The sequence below is a fragment of the Pipistrellus kuhlii genome, unplaced genomic scaffold (genome assembly GCF_014108245.1).
Source record: "Pipistrellus kuhlii isolate mPipKuh1 unplaced genomic scaffold, mPipKuh1.p scaffold_m20_p_18, whole genome shotgun sequence".
NCBI classification, from domain to species: Eukaryota; Metazoa; Chordata; class Mammalia; order Chiroptera; family Vespertilionidae; genus Pipistrellus; species Pipistrellus kuhlii.
The window spans coordinates 26,667,661-26,689,490 of NW_023425493.1; the positions used below are offsets into that span (position 1 = coordinate 26,667,661).

Here is a 21,830-nt window from a genome sequence, read left to right on the forward strand (position 1 = left end):
TGGGTTTGTCTGATTCTTTTTTCTTCATGATTGGGTTATAGGTTCCTGGGAAGAAGTAAAGTGCCATTTTTATTCCATGATACCAAGGGTAACTACCAGCATGACTTATGAAATGTTGATCACTGGGTAAGGCAGTGTTTGTCAGGTTTCTTCTCCCTCTCCCCATCATACTGGGAATTTTGGAAAGAGGTCACTGTGCATAGCACACACTTAAGAAGTGGGAAGTTATGCTCCACCTCCTTGAGGGGGTAGTATCAATATAAATTATTTAAATTCTTTTGTATGGAAGATTATAAGCATATTTTTAAATGTTTTTATTCATTTTTAGATACAAAGGGAGAGGATTGTACATCCTTAAAAAGCTCCTTTACATTTGTAGCATACACTAGTGATGCATTAAAAATATACTTATAACCTCATTGGATTGAGCGTCACCCCATGAGCCAAGAGGTCCCAGGTTGGATTCTGGTCAGGACACATGCCTGGGTTGTGGGCTCGATCCCCAGTTGGGAGTGTGCAGGAGGCAGCCATTCGATGTCTCTCTCTTAATTGATGTTTCTATCTTTCTATCCCTCTCCCTTTCTCTATAAAATTAATAAAAACATTTTTTAAAAAAGACTAAGTAGATGGAATATTTATGCATTTACTTTGGTAGCTCACAGTGAGTCAGGGTCAGGGAAGATCTTTTGGTCTGTAATTTCTAGATATGAGCCAGTCAGTTCAAGAAAACAAAAAACTAAGGGTGCTGAAATAGGACTGTTTATATTGTCAGGTAAGGACATTAAATTTGTTAATATAACTTCATAAATATATTTTAATAGAAAAGTCGGAAGAAGATGATAAGGAATAATCCCTTAGTGTGGATACATTTTACTTTAGGAAAATAAGCTATGTTCTTTTTTTTTTCTTTTTTTCATTTCTCTGTAAATCTGTATTGTCTTCATATTTGATTAATGGTTAATTAATTTGTTAATTAACCAACTCCACTATTGGTGGATGTTTATTTTTTAATTTTTAAAATTAAATATGTTTTTATTGGTTTCAGAGAGTAAGGGAAAGTAAGAGAGAGAGAAATATCAATGATGAGAGGGAATCATTGATCAACTGCCTCCTGCATGCCCCCTACTGGGGACCAAGCCTGCAGCTTGGGCATGAGCCCTTTACCGGAATCAAACCCAGGACCCTTGAGTTCACAGGCTGATGCTCTATCCGCTGAGCCAAACTGGCCAGGGCTATTGGTGGATATTTAGATTCTATGTTTCTTTGACTCTTTATTGATCATTGGTAACACTGAACAGTTTTCTGTTTAGAATTAGGGAACATTTGGATTTAATAGATTTCTAGATAATTGTATATAATAGTATTTAACAAATGAGTGGCAAATTATTTAAAGAACTTATGAGTTGATATCTTATGAATGTTAAGAGATAACTTTGAAATTTTTAGTTTAGATGGTGCTCTTTCAGTATACATTGAAGTTATTTTATTCATGATTTCCAGCCTCGTGTATGCATGTATGTATGTATGCATGTATGTATGATATATATTGTAACTGGTAGTATATAATTCCATAGAGTGAATCATTCAGAAATTAAATCAGTTGAATTTTTGATGCTTAAAACACCCACAGATTTAGGAATATTCAAACGTGCTGGTTCTTCTGTTCTCTTCATCTTTGAGAAGAAAATCTTATTTCTTCCAGTTCTCATTAGTCAATATTTCTCTATGGTCTCCAATTTTATCTTGAAATTTAATCACTTTTGTCCCTGAACACTTGGTTAACTTTGTTGTTAATTGTTTTTGTTCTTAAATTATGGCTCAGTACTTACAAATTGATTCTTGTAAGTTAAATGTAAATATGATTTGACTTCCATTAACCTATTGCTCTTGAGATTTCTAATTTCTATATTGGGATATTCTTTGTACTTTATTTTTGGAGCATATTCATATACTAGAGGTTTGGTGCATGAAATCGTGCATGGGTGGGATCCAGCAGGCCCACTCCAAACGGGGGGAGGGGTCACAGGTGGTTGGCTGGTCAACCCTGCTCCCAGATGAGGATGGTGGGAGGCCAATCAGGGCCCAGATCAGGCTGGTTGGCTGCCATAGTGCATGTCATAGCCACCAGTTGTTCTGGTCATTCTGCCATTCCAGTCGCTGGGCTTTTATAAATATAGATAAGACTTGGTGATTGAGTACGGTTCTCAAAACCATAGCATCACCCCACTGAGTTAGTACATTGTTTCCAAGTCTCAACAAGAATACCTCATCAAGAGGGAGTTTCAGGTACATTTCAAGTTTGTTGATGAATCTGTCCCCAGATAACCTAATTGTAATCTAAGCCCTCAAGCAAATTATTAAGCTATTAGGTGTGTTTTTCTTAATTAGAAAAACAATACAGATGATGTATTATAGAATTGTGCAGCTGAAACCTATATAATTTTATTAACCACTGTCACTCCAATAAATTCAATTTTAAAAATTCCCTTTTTAAAAAAACTTGGTCAGTTTTGCTCAGTGGACAGAGTTTTGGCCCGTGGACAGAGGGTCTTGGGTTTGATTCCTGGTCAAGGGCACGTACTTTAGTTGTAGGCTCAATCCCTGGCCCCTACTTGGGGGCATGTGTAGGAGGCAGCCAGTCAGTATGTTTCTCTCACATTGATGTTTCTCTCAGCTGCCTTGTGGGATTATTAACCAAACTGAATAGAAAACTACTTATTATTCTTCATTCCTTTTCTTCTTTTCGTCGTATCATTTTTCTCTTCTAATTTATTCACTTAAAAAGTAGTTCAAAAGGCTGCTATGTGTAGATGCTGAGAATTCAACCATAAACAAAACTGACAAAAATCCTTCCCTTGCCATGAGGCTTATTCTCATGGGAGGAGATAGGCAAAAAAATAAACAAGTAAATTCTACAGTATATTGAGAAATTATGTATTATGTGGGAAAGTAAAACAAGGAAGGATGATAGCAGTGTTGGCTTGATGTAGTTTTCCTGGTTAGGGAATACAGAAAGTCACTGAGAAAATGCCATTTGGGCAAATATTTAAAGGTGATGAGAGAGGTAAACCATAAGACTATATGGGAAAAGAATGTTTCAAGCAGAGTGAGCAGGGAGCTTAAAGGACCTGGAGGCAGGGAGTAGGCCAGATGTATTGTAGGTCTTGTAGCAGCAAGGTGGCCAAAATGGCTGGAATGATGACCAGGATAGGGAATTGGAGACATAATGTGGGGATAGATTATTTAGAATTTACAGGCCATTGTAAGGACTTTGATCTTTGCTCTGAGTAAGGAGGGGAGCCATTACTGGAGGGATTTAAGCAGTGGAATAATATGATCATATTTCTATTTTAAAAGGATCAAGATCACACTTCTGAGTTGAGATTAGACTGAAGTGAGGCAAACAAAGGTAGAAACAGGGAAACCAGTTAGAAGGCTACTACAGTAATTCAAGCAAAAGATGAGTATGACTCAGACCAGGAGGCAATGGTAAGTAGTAGTTGGAGTCTATATTTTTAAAATTTTGTATAAAAGCTTTTTATGGCTTCTTGTTAGCCACAGAATAAAGGCTGAAACTTTTAAGTCCTACCAGAATTTGTCATCTGGCAAAGATTCTCCCACTGTTCTTCCACCCAAACCTTCCTGGTCAAATAAAGAAATAGATAGTGGTTAAGAATGTAGATTCTGGAGCCAAACTGTCTGTATTTAAATCCCAGCTTTTCCACTTATTAGCTGTGAATAGGGACAATTCATTTAATTTTATCTCTTAAATGGAGATAATAATAGTACTAGGGTTGTAAGGAGATCAGTTAAAATTTGTATCATTTTTAGAACAGTGCCTAGTATACAGAAAGGGATACTTAAGTTTTTGTTAAATAAATTTAAAATTCTACCCTAAATTTCTCCCTCCTCCAAAACAAAAGACAATCATTGCACAGGCCTATTCAGCACCTTTGCTCAAGACTTGTTCTCACTGGAGTGCTCTTTCCCTTCCTTCTTGCCTATGAAAATTTAACTTCTTCATTAAACATTTAGCCAATATTAATTGAGCGCCTATCAGACACTGAATCAGTCATTGAGGACATGGCAGTAAACAAGACAGAATCCTAGCCTGCAGGGAGTTTATACTCTCTAATGGAGGGTGCAGACCAATACACTGTAGTGTGGTAAGTGTTGACTGGTAAGTTCAGGGTTCACTAAAGGCCTAGTCTTGTGGTCAGGGGAAGCTTCATCAAAGATGTGAGATGTCAGCCAAGACTTGAAGAAAGTGAAGGGATTAGCCTATTGAAATGGATGACAAGACGAGGGAAGGGGTTGAGGCTCAAAGATGAGAACAAAGTTTTGTTCATCAAACTGGAGCTTCAAGGGAGAGAGTGGCCAAAGTTGAGGCTGAACAGGTAAGCAAGAACTACGGTATAAGAGGGTTTGAAAAACATTCAGGATGGCCTTCTCAGAAGTTCATAGGCATCTTCCCAGATTACCTCAACCAACTTTTCTCATTTCTTCTAACTTTCTTAGTGCTCTGGCTAAAGGAGGGTTTGCATTGGGGGAAAGTGGCAGTAACATCGTTGGAGATTATTTGTTTTGGGCAGAAGTAGAAATGAGATGGAGGGTCAGAATCGGACATGGATTAAATTTAAAATTTTGGATGTTTTCCTGTGGATGAGTGGAAAACACTAAAGACTATTCAGAGGGATTACAGAAAAGGCAAATTCTGAAAGACAGGGAATTATAATTCATTAAAGATAAAATTTGATTTTGAAGGGAAAGAGATGAGACTAGAACAGGATGTAAGATCCAGATCATAAATGGAGTCTAAGGTATTTGGGCATTTTCAGTAATACCTTAGGTATTTGGAGCCTAAGGTATTTGGGCATTTTCAGCAATTGGAAATCATTGGCAGATTTGATATCAGAAATAACTGGACAGTTTTGCATATTAGAAGATGAATTTAGCAATTCATTGTAGAGAATAAACTTTGGGTGGTCAAATCTAGAAGCAAAATAACCAGTTAGGAGGCTATTGAAGTAGTAGTCCAGGTGAAAGGTGATGAGCCCAACAAAGAGCTATGGTAGATAGAGAAGGAGAAGATGGATAAATTTGATATTATTGGAGACAAAATTGGCTAGACTTAGAGATTTAACAATTGGGGGCTGAAGGGTAGGGAGGAGGAGGAGGAGGCAAAAAATTGATTGCTGCCCTAACTGGTTTGACTTAGTGGATAGAGCGTCAGCCTGTGGACAGAAGTATCCCAGGTTCGATTCTGGTCAAGGGCATATACCTTGGTTGCAGGCACATCCCCAGTGGTGGGTGTGCAGGAGGCAGCTGATCGATGTTTCTCTCTCATCAATGTTTCTAACTCTCTATCCCTCTCCCTTCCTCTCTGTGAAAAATCAATAAAACATGTTTTAAAAAATTGATTACTAAAATTCTGGCTAAATACAGGAGGAGTAATAGATGGAAGAGGAGGAAGATTAATATTAGTAAAATATTGAAAAATCAAGTTCAAGGTGCCTCTGAGACTTAGCATTGATTGAGAAAGGGAAATCTGGGCTTGAAAAGTATGGATATGGGAGTCATGGATACATAGGTGGTAGTAGTTAAAGGCATGGAAGTGGATGATTATGCTGGTAGCATTCCATTTTCTGTGTAATAAGCACTCTCAATGCTTTATACACATTGTTTTGTTTGTTTTTAAAATGTTTTTGTTTAGAGAGCAAGGAAGGGGAGAGAGAGAAACATCGATTGGTTACCTCCTGAATGCACCTGACTGAGGATTAAACCCTCAGCCTTTTGGTATATGGAATGAAGCTCCAACCAACCGAGCCACCTGTCCATATACCTTGATTTATTTAATTCTTATAACAACCTGTGAAGTTGTCATTCTATAAGTGTGGAGTTAATAGAAGTTAAAGTGAAGACATTCCTGATTCTGAAAGACCTTACCTGACTCAGGTTAAGTTGATCTGGATGAGTTTAAATGTGGATAACTTTTTTTTGAGAGAACATAATTTCCATCTGATGATTTATGCTTTCTCTGTGAAATAGCATATAAGTTTTATCTCCTGAGAGTGAGAAAGGAATGTGGTAACATCGAGGGCTTGACAAGAATGGCAGAAATTTGAAATAGCTTTTACAATAAAGGAGGGGAAATGCTGATTAAGACATGTGGAAGGACTGTAGCGTTGAGGGCCCAGCTGAAGAAGTTTGAATTTATATGGTTTCAATTTTCACGGTGATAGGATTTTTCTTCAACAGAACACAGGAGTGGAAATAAAGTTGTGGTGAAGGCATTCTTCAGTTCGATCCAGATTTAAGATTTTGTTGAGTGCATATGCTAGAAAGGCTAAATTTTAGGCAGGTAGGGGAACGATGATGAAGGTTTTGATAAAAGTTATTTTAATAATGGGTCAGAAACTCTGGAATTGATGGAGAAAGAATATGAATACTGGAAGAGGCTGTAGAGAAAAAGAACTGAGATTCTGATGAAAGTGAAGAACAAAAGAGTGGTTCTGGGAGGATACTGAATTTGAGATCAAGAAATTGGGGAACTAGAAAATATGATGGATCATCCACGTGGATATTAAAATTGTCCAGGATAACAATGAAATTTGGGGTGACATTGCTTAAGAGTCCAGATAGTAAGTTGATTGGGCCTTTGAAAAAGGTTGACTCAGGTGCATTTTATGGGATCATTTACTCATTTCCCAGGTCCTTCGCTTGGTGATGCAAGTAGCAGCAGAACCTCTTTTCCAGCAGATGGGAGGACTTATATGAATCTGAGTGGTATCTGGACTGGTTGATGAAAGGAGTCTACTATTATAAGGAATTTGCCTGAGGTCCATTCTGATTGGATTCTAGAAAAGCCCATCCTCTTTCCAGTAAACCTGGTGTTTTTGCAACAAGTTGAGCTGCTTCTACTAAATTTTTTATCTTTTCAAATGTTTGGGAGAGCGGTTTTTTTTTTGTTTTTGTTTTTTTAATTTTAGCTTCTCCAGAGTTAATGAGTTTTTTAGTGGCAAGCATCTATAAAGAATTCTACTCAAGGAGTAGCTTGAACAAAAACTTAACCTGATGCAGTCAAGGTTTTTAGATACTAGGTTCAGATGGTTGGTCATATTAGTTCATTTGTTCATCCATCCATCTAATAGCAGCTTAAGAAGACTGTATTTGGAAAAAATTGAACTAAGTATAAACGGACTAATTTGGTTTTATTTATACTTTTTATCATCTCTAGCTGCCTATCCCCACCGTTTGAATCTCTTTTACCTTGCCAATGATGTCATCCAGAACTGTAAAAGGAAAAACGCAATCATATTCCGTGAATCATTTGCTGATGTACTTCCTGAAGCTGCTGCTCTAGTAAAGTAAGTAAATTCTTACTGGTCTTTGGGATCTAAGCTTAGATAATGTAGAATTTTAGGTTCAATTTTTACCCATTACTAAGAATGTAATAGTTGTACATGCTTAAGGATCCAAGAATATTTTGCCTAAGTTATTCGTTGTAACTTTCCTGCTAATGTACGCATTTTTTTATTTCAAAAACTCTTTGTTCCCTTTTTGAAAGTTTGTTATGTACAGTCTGCCTCTTCTGGCCTAACTTACCATGTGTATCTCCTGGTCATATTTTCTGGCTACTTCTTTCCAATTGCTTCTTATGTTTTTGTGGAAGTTTTTATACACTTGCCTATTTTTTTTAAGAGTCTTTCTGAAATGTTATTCCCTTCATGAAATGTGTGTAATTAAAGGGGAATGGAGATATTTATTCCCAACTCCATACTGATTTATTCCATTCTTAGCAAAATTATATCTAGCATTTTCCAAAATGCTAGAACACATACCTGATCTTATTTTTGCCCTGTACTAATTGTTTTCCTTGTGTTTTATCCATATTTGTAAGTTGTTTGGTACAACACACACACACACACACACACACACACACACACACACAACTGGAGGGAAAATAATAATATGGAACAATCAAAATAGCTAAATATTTCCTCAAATTATATATTTATTAGCTTAATATATTTGTATAAATATATTAATACTAGAGGCCTGGTGCCTGAAATTCATGCACGGATGGGGGAAATCCCGTCAGCCTAGCCTGCACCCTCTAATCTGGGGCATCCCTCTCACAATCTTAGACCACTGGCTCCTAACTGCTCGCCTGCTGTCTGGTTGCCTCCAACTGCCCTTCGCCTGCCTTGTCACCCCTCATTGCTCTCCTCTGCCAGCCTGGTCACCCCTCATTGCCCCCCCTACCCCTCTGCCAGCCTGGTTTCCCCAACTACCTCCCCTGTGGACCTGGTTACTCCTGCAGCCTGTTCGGTTGTCCATTCAGTTGTGATGGTTGCTTAGGCTTTATATGTATAGATAATATACTACTGATCCATTTGTTAGTATTAACCCCATCATAACTAAATGATTCTTGTTTCTTCCTTTAGACTATTAACTTGAGATACCTACTTTGGTTTTTACAAAAGTTCAAAGTATGGCCTTGTCTGAATGTACTAAGTGATAAAGAATTATACACATGTCAGGAATACATAAAATAACAATTGCACCTAACATTTATTGAACACTTGAAATTGACCAGATATTTTACAAAGTGCTATGTGTGTTTTAAGTCATTTAATCCCGAGGACAACTTTATAAAGTAGCTGCTACACTATTCCATTTTAAGGAGGAGGAAACTGGCTTGGAGATTAAATAACTCCTAAATTCTCCCAGCTCCCTGGGTGGAGGGGAAGTGTCCTGTAGAATTCCCACCCAAGCCTGTCTAGACAAGCCCATGCTCTCTGCCATTTACCCACTAGTGTGTGCTGCTACTTTACATACATAAACACAGTAATTTTAAGTAAGAAAAAAATATGCCAGATGATCCCCTCTAAGAGCTTCTGCTGTAAATGTCACTGTAGTCTTTTTAAAATTTAACCTAGTCTTCCCTAGACTTAGGATTTCATGACCTAATTCATGGTTGTCAGCTTTTATTTATTTTTATTTTATTTTATTTTTTTTAAAGATTGAACATTTTATTTATTTATTTATTTATTTATTTAATATATTTCATTGATTTTTTTACAGAGAGGAAGGGAGGGAGATAGAGAGCTAGAAACATCGACCAGCTGCTTCTTTCACACCCCTTAAAGGGGATGTGCCCGCAAGCAATGTACATGCCCTTGACCGGAATCGAACCTGGGACCTTTCAGTCTGCAGACCAACGCTCTACCACTGAGCCAAACCGGTTTCGGTGTGTCAGCTTTTATTTTACAATGTGAAGATATTTTTTAAAACAACTACTTTGTATTTCTATTACTATTTCACAGTAAAAGATGGGAAGGACTTAATCTCAAAATAAAGTACAGTCTTTTAAATTAAAATTTTAAGCTTTGAAAATGTTCTTAACTCAGTGAAGGGTATCTTCAAAAACTTCTAGTAAATATTAGACTTAATGATAAAATAATAAAAGCATTCCAAGATGGGTGACTTCTATTATCATACTATTCCCTTTTTTATTGGATATGCCATTCATTTCTAAATAAATAAGAAGAATGCATTTAGAAGAGACAGAATTGTCATTATTTGCATATGATATGATTACCCACAAGGGGTGGGCAACCTTTTTCTTTAAAGAATCTGGTAGTAAGCGTTTTAGGATTTGCAGACCATAGATCTCTGTCCCAAGAATTCAACTTTGCCATTCTTGCATGAAAGCAGCCATAGACAATACATAAATGGGATGGCTGTATTCCAATAAAGTTTTATTACAGAAATAGGCAGCAGGCCAGATTTGGCTCAAGTTTGGTAGTTTGCCAGCCTGTGGCCTAGTTAGAATCACATAATGAGAGAGTTCAGTTAAGTAGCCAGATTCAAGTTCAACATAAAAAAGCAGCACCTTTCCTCTACTGTGTATGTTAGCAGTAACTGATTTAAAAATTTTAAGTTCCAGGCAGATAACATAGATGAGTGAAGTGAGTTGAATGTGAGGAGTATCCATCAAAAAGGGACAGCAGCTACCTTGCCCCTTAGCCCATGGCTAAAAAGGATTATGAGCCCAGTGTTAAAAACACTGCCAGACCTTGCAAAGACTTATTTCACTCTTTAAACTTAGTTAGAATCAGTTTTTTTATGAAGTCCCCCATTTTTAAAATGTGTAAAACTGCTGAAACCGGTTTGGCTCAGCGGTAGAGCGTCGGTCTGCGGACTGAAAGGTCCCGGTTCGGTTCCGGTCAGGGGCATGTACGTTGGTTGCGGGCACATCCCCGGTAGGTGTTTCTCATCGACATTTCTAGCTCTCTATCTCCCTCCCTTCCTCTCTGTAAAAAATCAATAAAAATATTTTTTAAAATAAAATAAAATGTGTAAAACTAAATCACATTAAAAAAATATTGTTAGCCAAATAAAACAATCTGATGATTAATTTGAGCCATGGGCAACTTATTAGTGACCTCTATAATAGGCATTATTTTATTCTTTTAGAACCTTTAAGGAGTTACTTGATTTCACTTGATTTGTTGCTATGTGGTGCCGAGACCGGTTTGGCTCAGTGGATAGAGCGTTGGCCTCCGGATTGAAAGGTCCCAGGTTCGATTTCGGTCAAAGGCATGTACCTTGGTTGCGGGCACATCCCCAGTAGGGGGTGTGCAAGAGGCAGCTGATTGATGATTCTCTCTCATCGATGCTTCTAACTCTATCCTTTTCCCTTCCTCTCTGCAAAAAATCAGTAAAATATATTTTTTAAAAATAAAATAAAATAAAAAGTTGCTATGTGGTGAACTCGCTGGCATATATTATAGGAGATGGCCAGAGGGAAAACTAGTTCTTTTAGATGAGTTAGAGAACTTTTTCTTTCCAGATAACAATCTAATTATTCCAGCTCCTTTTTATTATATTTCAGTTTATCCTTCCCTCACTGGTTTGAAATTTCATAGTTGAGAATCTGGATGTGCTAGTTATTATTGTAATAAAAATATTTATGTGAGCCCTAGCTGGTCTGACTCGGTTGGAGTGTTGTCCCATACGCCGAAAGGTTGCGGGTTCAATTCCAAGTGGGCACATACCCAGGTGCAGGTTTGATCCCAGGTTAGTGGTGCTATAGGAGGCAACTATAGTGGTGTTTCTCTCACTTTCCCTTCCTCTTTCTAAAAATGTGTGTGTGTGTGTGTGTGTGTGTGTGTGTGTGTGTGTGTGAAAAGAGGGGTAGGGGAGGCAGAGAGGCATAAATGAAGGTAACCTGATGATATTTATTTTCTATTTGTATCCTAGAGATCCTAGCTAAGGGACAAAAATGCCAATTCATCTGTATGTATACATCATTGTGAGAACAGAATAGTTGAAATGTCAGTTTGAAGCACAGGGAAAGTGTCTTTATGAATGTCAGAGTTGAGTTACCACTTGGGAAACTAGGGATTATTCTTCCACTTCAGTAAGTTTTTTATTTTATTTTTTCACCAGTAAGTTTTATACACATGTTATATAGGTTGTAGAAGACTCTCTATAACTGAAGGTTTGCTTGTATTATATCAGAACTTTCCTAATGCCTGTTTCTATCACAGGTTTATCACAGATTTTCAGAAAAGGCAGTCATTTTTGCTTTTAAATTCTCTTTCATTGAATTGAAAAGTGCATTTATGCTGATTATTATTATCAGAGCTTAATGAGTTTTGTTTGTTTATGCGTTTTTACTTTGATAGTATAAAGATGTATGTCTGACCTTTATTGGGAAAAGATACCATGGCAGAGTTTGAGGAAAAGATGAGCTTGGTACTCTGAAATAAACCCAACTTAAGAGTTTCTGATGACTTCATGACTAGTTGTTGGTTAGTGGAGAAAGTCTTGAAACCTTTTGGAGTTTGAATTTTGGCAGTGTGTGTGTGTGTCTTGTACCAAAAACAAGGCACAGAGTGGGAGAAAATATTGCAGTGCAGTCAACAATGGGATCATAAAGAATTACAAAATAGGAAGAAAAAGGCCAAAAAAATAAATAAATAAGAGTTTACCTGGCACTTACTATACTAGCAATTAAAACAGAAATTGTTTAAATATCTATTAATTACTTTAAAATGTATATTTTTTATTGATCTCAGAAAGAAAGGGAGAGGGAGAGATAGAAACATCAATGATGAGAGAGAATCATTGATTGGCTGCCTCCTGCATGCCCCCTTCTGGGAATTGAGCGCACAACCCAAGACAAAGGGGACATCTGTAATACTTTCGACAATAAAAATAAATTTAAAAAAACAACAACACACACACACAATAAAAACATCCTCGGGTGAGTATTAAACAAAAATTGTTAAGTAGGTAAAAGGTAGTTACTAACTACTGGAAAAGAATAAAAGAACTCTAAGGTACTGGGACTGCTTCTGGACCTGAGGGAAAGTAATTGAGGAGCCCCAGCTGAGACTCAGACCTGAGGAAAGAGGGAATTGCTACCTGCACATGCTGCTTGCCACCGTATTGGCTCAGAAACAGGGTGGAGTGCACTCAGCAATCCTCCACCAAGACTCCCGCATGCTGCTTTATCCACGTAAGAACAGAAAGAACACCAAAAAATTCCTACCGCCAATCCCAGCCTCAGTGTCACTCTAGGGCCCTCTATTGGCAGAGTCTCACAAAGAGCCAAGGGTTCACTCTGGCTCCAGTAGCACCAAGAAGGATGGCTTAGAGCAGAGAGGCAATAAATTAGTATCTGGCACATACATTTTAAAGTTCACCAATACCAAAATTAGCAAGATTGTGGCACAATGGGCACTCTCATGCACTGTTGGTTGGAGGGTTGGATGGTATAAAACAACCTCTTTTTAATAAGTTTGTTATAGCCCTGGCCGGTTTGGCTCAGTGGATAAAGCATGGGCCTGCGGACTGAAGGGTCCCAGGTTCAGTTCTGGTCAAGGGCACACGCCCCAGTTGCGGGCTCGATCCCCCAGTGTGGGGCATGCAGGAGGCAGCCGATCAATGATTCTCTCTCATTGATGTTTCTCTCTCTCTCCCTCTCCCTTCCTCTCTGGAATTAATATTTTTTAAATACCCATACCTTTAAAAAAAATAAAAATAAAAGTTTGTTATGTACACTCTATGATCTTGGGATTTTATCCCAAGTCTTTTACAAAGCCCTGAGAAACTTTTGTATATGTGCAGCAATTTGATGGAAGAGAATTTTTATAGCAAAAGTATTTGTGGTAATGAAAATTTGGAAACAGCCCAGATATATATTGCAAACTTATTTAAGCCTTGGGGTATTAAATAAAATTTGGAAAACAACCCAGTAATTATATATTACAAACTTAAAGACAAGTGACACAAAGGGAAGATATTTGTTATAAGTAAATAAAAAAGATAAGTTATAAAATGGTCATTATTTTAAGAGATACAGAGTAACAAGTTTTTAGAGATAAAATTTATCTCTAACTTCTGAATTTTAAATTATTTTTTAAGCTTCACTTGATACTCTTCCTATTGATTTTTAGAGAGAGAGGACAGGGTGGTGAAGAAAGAAAGATAGATTGATGTGGAAGAGACACATCAATTGTTTGGCAAGAATCTCAACCATGGCTGAGGACGAACCTGCTACCCTTAACTGGGAATTGAACCTGTGACCCTCTCTCTGGTCCACGGGCCAAGTTCTAACCACGATACACACTGGCTAGCGCTACTTTTTGAGTTTTTTTTTAAAGTATTACTAAGCCTTGTCTTATTCTGTACTTATCAATTGATTTTTTTAGACTAGATTCTTTATTAGATTTTATCTTATTAGAGTCAGTCTGTCTTTTGAGATGCTAGTTGTGTCAATGCATACCCTGAGTGGCCCTCTCAACTTCATATCCATCAATTAGTTCAGTGTGTTGTCCATGGCCTCAATTCTGTCATTCATAGAACTGAGTAAGAGTGCTTAAGATTTTAGTCCTAGACATGTAGAAAAAAGTTTAAAAATAAACACCAAAAGACTTTTGGAAAATAATTTTGTTGATAACTTTAATTTTAGATCTATAGTTTGAGATATATTAACATTTTTATCTAACTTTTTCTTTCTCTTTAGGGATCCATCTGTCTCTAAATCTATAGAACGAATCTTTAAAATCTGGGAGGAGAGAAATGTTTACCCAGAAGAAATGATTACGGCATTAAGAGAAGCTTTAAGTAAGTGTCTTTTCTCTCCTGGAAGGAAATTTGAGTCATTGTTCACATTTTAAAATTGCATATATTTTGTAGATCTGGTCCTATTGCTTAATAGTGAAATAGAAAGTTTTGGATCTGACCTTGTTTGTTTAAAATTAAATACTTATAAAATACGAATTAAAATTTAAGTAGAATTGGTTTGGAGAGGGTTGAATTTTATTTTTATTGACTGAAGAAAGTCAAGCATATTAAGTGATGATGGTCATTTAATTATTCCATTTGCTTTATATCAAGTGTTTAAACTAAAGTTTACTTTTTGTGCTTAAGTTGGAGAATTTTTGGACTGGATTTCAGTTTTCACTAAGTATTTGATATTAAGCATATATTGACATTCTTTAGTCTCTATTTTGGTTTAGAATCAGGCGTCTTCAAACTACGGCCCGTGGGCCACATGCGGCCCACAGAGGAGTCTGATCCGGCCCGCCAGGTTTTTTGGGCAGTGAGCGCAGCCGAGGTGTTACAGTAGGAATTAGTAGTTCATATAGTCCGGCCCTCCAGCTCTCTGAGGGACCGTGATCTGGCCCCCACTTTAAAAAGTTTGAGGACCCCTGGTTAGATTTACAGTAAGTGGTATGCCTGTTTTTTTAAAAATTATTTAGTTCCTATATGTTAGATGCATGTAAATTCATGGAATAAAAGATGGTGATATCTTAAATCATGACTATTATTGACTAGAAACTTGCTTTACAAATAGCAACCTCTAAGAAGCTGTTAAATTCTTCATTGGAATGTGTTAACTGGTATTTTAAAGCTTCCTATCCTATTCTCAACATCAGTCATTTCATTGACAGTAAAAATTATGTTTATTTGACAGCTTCTTAGAGATCTGATTGGTGTTTTATTTATTTTTTAAATAAAAATGAAAGAAAAGGAAAGAAAGAAACAACACACAGTCTCGGATTGCCTTTTTTCGTGCTACAACTTTGACCCTGAAGTGGACAGACAGACAGCTTCCCATAATGCCAGGTTGCAAAAACTGAAATGTTTTCCAGGTACCACTTTCAAAACTCAGAAGCAGCTGAAAGAAAATCTGAACAAACAACCGAATAAGCAGTGGAAGAAATCACAAAGTAAGGAACAAAATCTCAACTAATATAAAATTAACTCCTCTTTTTGGAGCAGAAGAAAATGTAGACCATTTGACATCATACCTCGCATAAACTATGGGCAAGCCTGTGTTTTCCAGGCCTGGGAGGCTCCCAGTGACATACACTAAACAAGCCATCATGGAGTTACTTCTTAAAAACAAAAAACAAAAACTACTTTTAAACAAAGAAAATGCAGGAAGAGAGTTTAAATGAGTGAAGATTCAAGAGTAGTTGAGGGATTAAAAGAAGAAAATAAATACTTGATAGTGCCAGGCTAACACTAAGGTTCAAAGATACATGAAGTTAGAGGCAGCTGGCATTAAACAACAGAGCTGAAGAGGAGACTAGGCATTAAGAAGCATGTCTGTGGGAGCCATGAAATCCTTCAGATTTGGGGATGCACTCTACCAGATTAGACATGGGCCTCAGATCAGGCCAGAAGCTTCTTCTCTAACAGGAGCTCCTGCTATGTTTATCATGTTTACCCAGCATGAGATCAAGGGAGTGGATACTGCATGTGATAGGCTGCTGTGGGCCAAACAGGAATGTTGACCTGAAGGTGTGGAGGGAACAAGGTAAAAGACAGTGAGAATTGGGAGGTGAATCAAGACACTTGGGATGGTTTTGCTTCAGCAAGCATTTGATAATCATCATGATTAAGGGAGTCCTCTATCTTCCTTTTGGGCATAAGTTGCATGCTTAGGAACAACAGGAGTCATCATTTCAGCCAAAGTTCCACCACAGTGGGAATGTACTTAGAACTCTCTTTGCCTGTTTTTGCTATGAACTGAGTCACCAGAAAAAGAAACCTAAAGCTAAATACATAGGAATAGAGTTGATGTTTGTAAATAATTTTCTTCAGCCGGTGCTCAGAATTAATTGGATGTCCTGCTCCTTAACACTCTTATTTTGAAGTATTGAGATCCTCTTACACTCAGTCAGACTAGGAAAAAAGGTACTTCATGTATCTCAGGATCTCCAAATCAATAATTCTAGGACTTTATGACTTAAAGGGCCTATTGGAGGTAAGTCACATGTTTTTATATTGACCATGCTTGGGAAGGTTTAAATTTCATATTCCATTATTCTAGATATTATTATTTAAATGTGCATGTTTGACATATGTTCAAAAGTACACCCTTAACTATAAGAGCTAAAATTTTTCTGAATATTAGTCAATAGTTTCTGTCTGTATTCTTAATGATGTTTTGTTTCATTCCAACAGCATCCACGAATCCAAAAGCTGCTCTCAAATCTAAGATAGTTGCTGAATTTCGAGTAAGTTACAGGATATGTTGAACATGGCCAAAGCATTATTCACCCTTTTTGTGTTATAGCTTCCTGTATAGTCCAGAAAGATTTATTTTTATTCAGTTTGTACATCAATTATATCTTAAGTTCTAAGGGAATCCAGATTGGGATCAGATTACTTGAAGTTTTATCTGTTTCCCTATTGGAAAAAATAACCTTACAGAAAAATCTGTTACAGGCTTAGTTCTGAATCCCCCAACTTGCGGTTCATCTTTCTTTGAAGCTCTACTAAATTAGAATTTGTGTAGAGTTAGAATAATAAGTCTATGTTTATCTAATTAAAATTTAAAGATATGTTTCTTTTTAACTCTATACCCATAAATTAACTTTGAATAACCAAGGAAAATGATTTTTTTTTTTTTAATTCTTCACCTAAGGATATGTTTTTATTGATTTTAGAGAGAGAAGAAGGGAAAGAGAGAAACATTGATCAGTTACTTCCTGCAACTTATTTATGTACCCTGACTGGGAATCAAACCCACAACCCTTTTGGTGTATGGGACAATGCTCCAACCAACTGAGCCACCCAGTCAGGGCAGGAAAGGATCTTTTTAAAGTGTAAGACTAAAAAGAATATTTTGACATGAGAATTGATATTGATATCCCTGATCATGAGGAAATGTGAAGGGTTTTTCCCTCATGGGGTTTTAATAGGTTTTAGTGGGGAAAGATAAATAAGTCAGTGGTCTTGTGAATGAAATTTGACTTTGCTCTGTGTTCAGTCTCAGGCCCTCATTGAAGAGCTGTTGCTATACAAGCGCTCAGAAGATCAGATTGAATTGAAGGAAAAACAGCTGTCAACTATGCGTGTGGATGTGTGTAGCACAGAAACTCTCAAATGCTTAAAAGGTAATAACATTCTTTGAACAAGAATAACTTAGATTTTCTTCCCAGATCTGTCATTTTCAAGTGGTAAGACTGGCTTTTTACATAAAAAGAACTCTTAGCCGAAACAGGTTTGGCTCAGTGGATAAAGCGTCGGCCTGAGGACTGAAGGGTCCTGGGTTCGATTCCAGGCAAGGGCATGTACCTTGATTGCAGGCATATCCCCAGTGGGGGGTGTGCAAGAGGCAGCTGATTGATGACTCTCTCTCACCAATGTTTCTAACTCTCTCTCTTTCTCCCTTCCTCTCTGTAAAAAAATCAATAAAATATATATTTAAAAAAAAAGAGAGAGAGAGAGAACCCTTAGTTGGTTGTAGAGAACAGTTGTGCCAGCTCTGGTTTCCCAGGTAGTGATTATATGCATATACATTTCATAAGTAAATTTCTGTCCTTCACCTGTGCACATTAAATTCATACAGTATTATATGTCAATTGTATCTCAAGAAAGCTGGAGAAAAATAAGTTTAAAAACCCAAAGAAATAAATTCTGTCATTTTCCCCACTTCTGGTGCTTTCTTGATATATTAGGTTATATATAGGCAGGTATATTTCATATTGTGTGATTAACTGGTTTGGGTATGCTCTTTAATACGGCCACTGTAATGCCTCATAAAATCTAGTTAGTTGCTCTTTTTTCCTTACATTGTAAATTATAAATAATAGTTTTTATTTTGTTTTTGTGTGTTAATCCTCACCTGAGGATATTTTTCCATTGCTTTTCAGAGTGGAAGGGAAGGGGGAAGAGAGCGAGAAAACAAAAACAAAACATTGATGTGTGTGAGAGAGATACGTAGACTGGTTGCCTCCTACATGGGCCCCAGTGGGGGGTGGTGAGCAAACCCGCAACCCGGATATGCGTCCTGGAACCCGTGACCCTTAGGTGCTTGGGCTGACGCTCTAACCACTGAGCAACCACCCAGGTAATAAATAATATTAATGCTTTATCATAAAATAAATCTCATGGTGGTAGAAACTATCCTTTGTACTTTAAATATATACGTGTGTGTGTGTGTGTGTGTGTGTGTGTGTGTGTTGTTGTTGTTGACTTCAGAGAAAGGAAGGGAGAGGGTGAGAAATAGATAGAAACATCAGTAATGAGAAAGAATAATCTATGGGCTGCCTTCTGCATGCCTCCACCTTAGGATAGAGCCTGTGTCCTGACCAGGAATCAAACCGTGACCTCCTGGTTCATAGGTCAACGTTCAATCACTGAGTCACACTGAGTGAAATTATCCTTATTTGTTCACTGCTGTATCTAGCCTAGAGCGATGCTTGGTACATAATAGGCATTTAATAAATATTTTTGAAGAATGAGTAAATGGCTACTAGATATTCATTTGGCCTTTATTTTGTTATTGTACCATGCTTTAAATTTTAACATGTTAGCTTTGCACAGTGGCAGTATCATAGCCAATGGGGTTTATCCGAGGCACGATTATTGGTAATTGAATAAATAAATTTAACATGTTAATGAATTTAATCCTCACAACAACTCAGAAGTATATTAAAAAATTCCATTTTATAAGTGAGAAATTTAAGACTTCATAAGGAGATGAGTAGCTTGCCTAAGTTACACAGCTGATGAGAGACAAAGCCAAAATTTGTGCCCGTTTAAAGTCATATTCCTATAGTCATGGGGAAAGAAGTATACTTAGAAGTGTAGGTAACAGTTTGTAATGTCACTATTAGTGTGTGTGTGTGTGTGTTTAATCCTCACCTGAGAATATTTTTTCCATTGACTGTTTTTTAGAGAGAATGAAAGGGAGGGAGGGGAGGAGGAAAGAAAAGAGGGAGGGAGGGAGGGGGGGGGGGGGGAGAGGGAGAGGGAGAGAGAGAGAGAGAGAGAGAGAGAGAGAGAGAGAGAGACATCGGCGTGAGAGAGACGCATCGATTGGTTGCCTTCTACACATGCTCCAGCTGGACCAGGGATCATCTACAACCCGGTTATGTGTCCAAGGCTGGGAATCAAACCTGAGACTCTTTGGTGCTCAAGTCAATGCTCTAAGCAGCCAGGTCCATAATGTCACTACTGGTGCAAAAATAATTGAGGGTTTGTACTCTTCTGATATGAAATTATTAGAGATCTTCAAAGAGGAAAAAAGAATTTTTAGTGTGATTCAGTCACTTTATCTTTACTTTTTTGAACCTTACTTTTTTCATGTATCCTAGAGGATTAAAAATTAATGGTCTAAGTCAGGGGTGAGGAACATTTAGCACAAGAAATCATTTGATCTGCCATTGCCAAGGCATTAGTGGTGAGTTCATTAAATGTTTGACCAAATATAGCAAGCTAATTTTTAAAGTTGGTAATTGTGTATGGCCCGTAAATGATATCAATATCCATATGGCCCTTGGCAGAAAAAAGGTTCTCCACCCCTGGTCTAAGTAAACAGAATCAAGCCTCATTCCATTATTCCAAAGTAGTAGAATGGCAACAAATTTATAAAGAAAATTAATGAACTTCCTTTTAGTTGGACTTTCTTTTGTTTACTGTAATTATTGGTACCTTCATGATGCACTATTGCTTTTAACTCTAGCAGATTCACATGAATTGTTTCAATAATCTGTTTTTGTGATTTGGAGAAACTTTCTTTTTAAATATATATTTTATTGATTTTCCACAGAGAGAAAGGGAGAAGGATAGAGAGCTAGAAACGTCGATGAGAGAGAAACATCGACTAGCTGCCTCTTGCACACCCCCCACCGGGGATGTTCCCGCAACCAATGTACATGCCCTTGACTGGAATCGAACCCGGGACCCTTCAGTCTGCAGACCGACGCTCTACCACTGAGCCAGACCGGTTTCGGCTGGAGAAACTTATTAAATGTGAAACTATGAGACTAAGAATATTACATATTAAGGCAGTAAGAATAGGTTCACTGATCATCTGGAGGGAGTTTTCTTTGAAAAATTTGTTTACTTTTTCTTTTTTATCTTGAAATGAATACTTCCTCTGTTATGTTAGATAAGACCGGTGGGAAGAAGTTCTCCAAAGAATTTGAGGAGGCAAGCGCCAAGCTGGAGGAATTTGTGAATGGATTAGATAAGCAGGTGAAAAGTGGGCCCTCACTCACAGAAGCACTGGAAAATGCTGGAATTTTCTATGAAGCACAATACAAAGAAGTAAAAGTGGTGGCCAATGTAAGTAGTAATTAGAGCTATCATATTGATTGGTTACTATGTATCAGTGTCTGTTTTACATATGTTACCTAACTCAATGAGGATAAACATTATCTCCAGTTCATGGATGAAGAAGTTACTTTTGAAGAGATTTAGAACCTTGTATAGGTAATACTAGCGTAGCTACCAAGTGGTGGAGTCTAAATTAGACCTGGGTCTTTTTTACTCTAGAGCTCATGCATACCTTGGTTATTATGCCTTATGTCTTAAAATTTCAAAGGGAGTATGTCAAGTTACTATTACATTATATAAAAGTAGGCTGAAATATATGTAGAAAACTAGATGGAAACATTCTGTTACTAAATTTCTTTTGACTGCCTTAAGGACCCTCTTTGTCCCCGCCTCCACTGAAAGGAAGTTGGTAATTGGACATTTGTCTAATGACCTCTGAAATTGTCCATTTTGTACTTTTTTTAAGTTTTAAGCACCATATGTAAAGCATATAGTATTATAGAGCCCACCAGTCCCACTTCCTAGAAGCCATTCCTTTTACCTCATTTAACTTTTTCTGGCATTTGCCTCCATATTTCTAAATTATATGCCCATATTGTTCTTTGTTTCATCCTATTTAAGAAAGATCTTTTAACTACTTGATATGACAAATGAGGATTTAGCTTATATTTACCAGCCTTCCACTTCTCTTCCAATATTATTATATAACTGTTTTAAATCTTTTTTATTACTTTTTTTTTAATAAATATATTTTATTGAGTTTTTACAAAGAGGAAGAGAGAGGATAGAAAGCTAGAAACATTGATCAGCTGCCTCCCACACACACCCCACTGGGGATATGCCCACAACCAAAGTACATGCCCTTGTCTGAAATCGAACCCAGGACCCCTCAGACCGCAGGCCGACACTCTATCCACTGAGCCACACCAGTCTCGGCCTTTCTTATTATTATACTTCTGTAAATGGAAGCACAGTTGCCTCTTAAATACACGGGGTCAGGGGTGTTGACCCTCATTCCCTGTGCGGTTGAAAAACTTATATAACACTTGACTCTCCAGAAACTTAACTACCATGCAGTCATTTCTCAGTATGCACTGGAGATAGTTCCATGACCCGCTGGGGATTCCAAAACTGCAGATGCTCAAGTACCTTATATAAAATGACATAGAACAACACATCTGCAGATTGAAAGTACTGTTATTTGTGGATGGGAAACCTGGGGGATACAGGGG

At 37.4% G+C, this 21,830-nt stretch overlaps 1 protein-coding gene and 1 non-coding gene across 10 annotated transcripts in view; both read left to right on the forward strand.

Annotated features, from left to right (window-relative positions):
* The window catches only part of RPRD2 (regulation of nuclear pre-mRNA domain containing 2), a 49,412-nt gene that overhangs the window by 10,113 nt on the left and 17,469 nt on the right, over window positions 1-21,830 (forward strand). For 5 of the 9 annotated variants that reach the window (XM_036441848.2, XM_036441847.2, XM_036441850.2 and 2 more), the window contains exons 2-7: window positions 7,238-7,367; window positions 14,042-14,142; window positions 15,174-15,251; window positions 16,495-16,547; window positions 17,303-17,429; window positions 20,432-20,607. In XM_036441848.2, the coding sequence (XP_036297741.1) occupies window positions 7,238-7,367; window positions 14,042-14,142; window positions 15,174-15,251; window positions 16,495-16,547; window positions 17,303-17,429; window positions 20,432-20,607 (665 nt within the window). Of the gene's footprint in view, window positions 1-3,357; window positions 3,490-7,237; window positions 7,368-14,041; window positions 14,143-15,173; window positions 15,252-16,494; window positions 16,548-17,302; window positions 17,430-20,431; window positions 20,608-21,830 lie in introns of those variants that run through there. The other 4 variants (XM_036441849.2, XM_036441852.2, XM_045583402.1 and 1 more) reach the window with 2 other exon arrangements.
* On the forward strand, window positions 18,850-18,995 carry LOC118721818. The gene has a single exon (XR_004988837.1). It is a non-coding gene; the product is annotated as a U4 spliceosomal RNA (small nuclear RNA).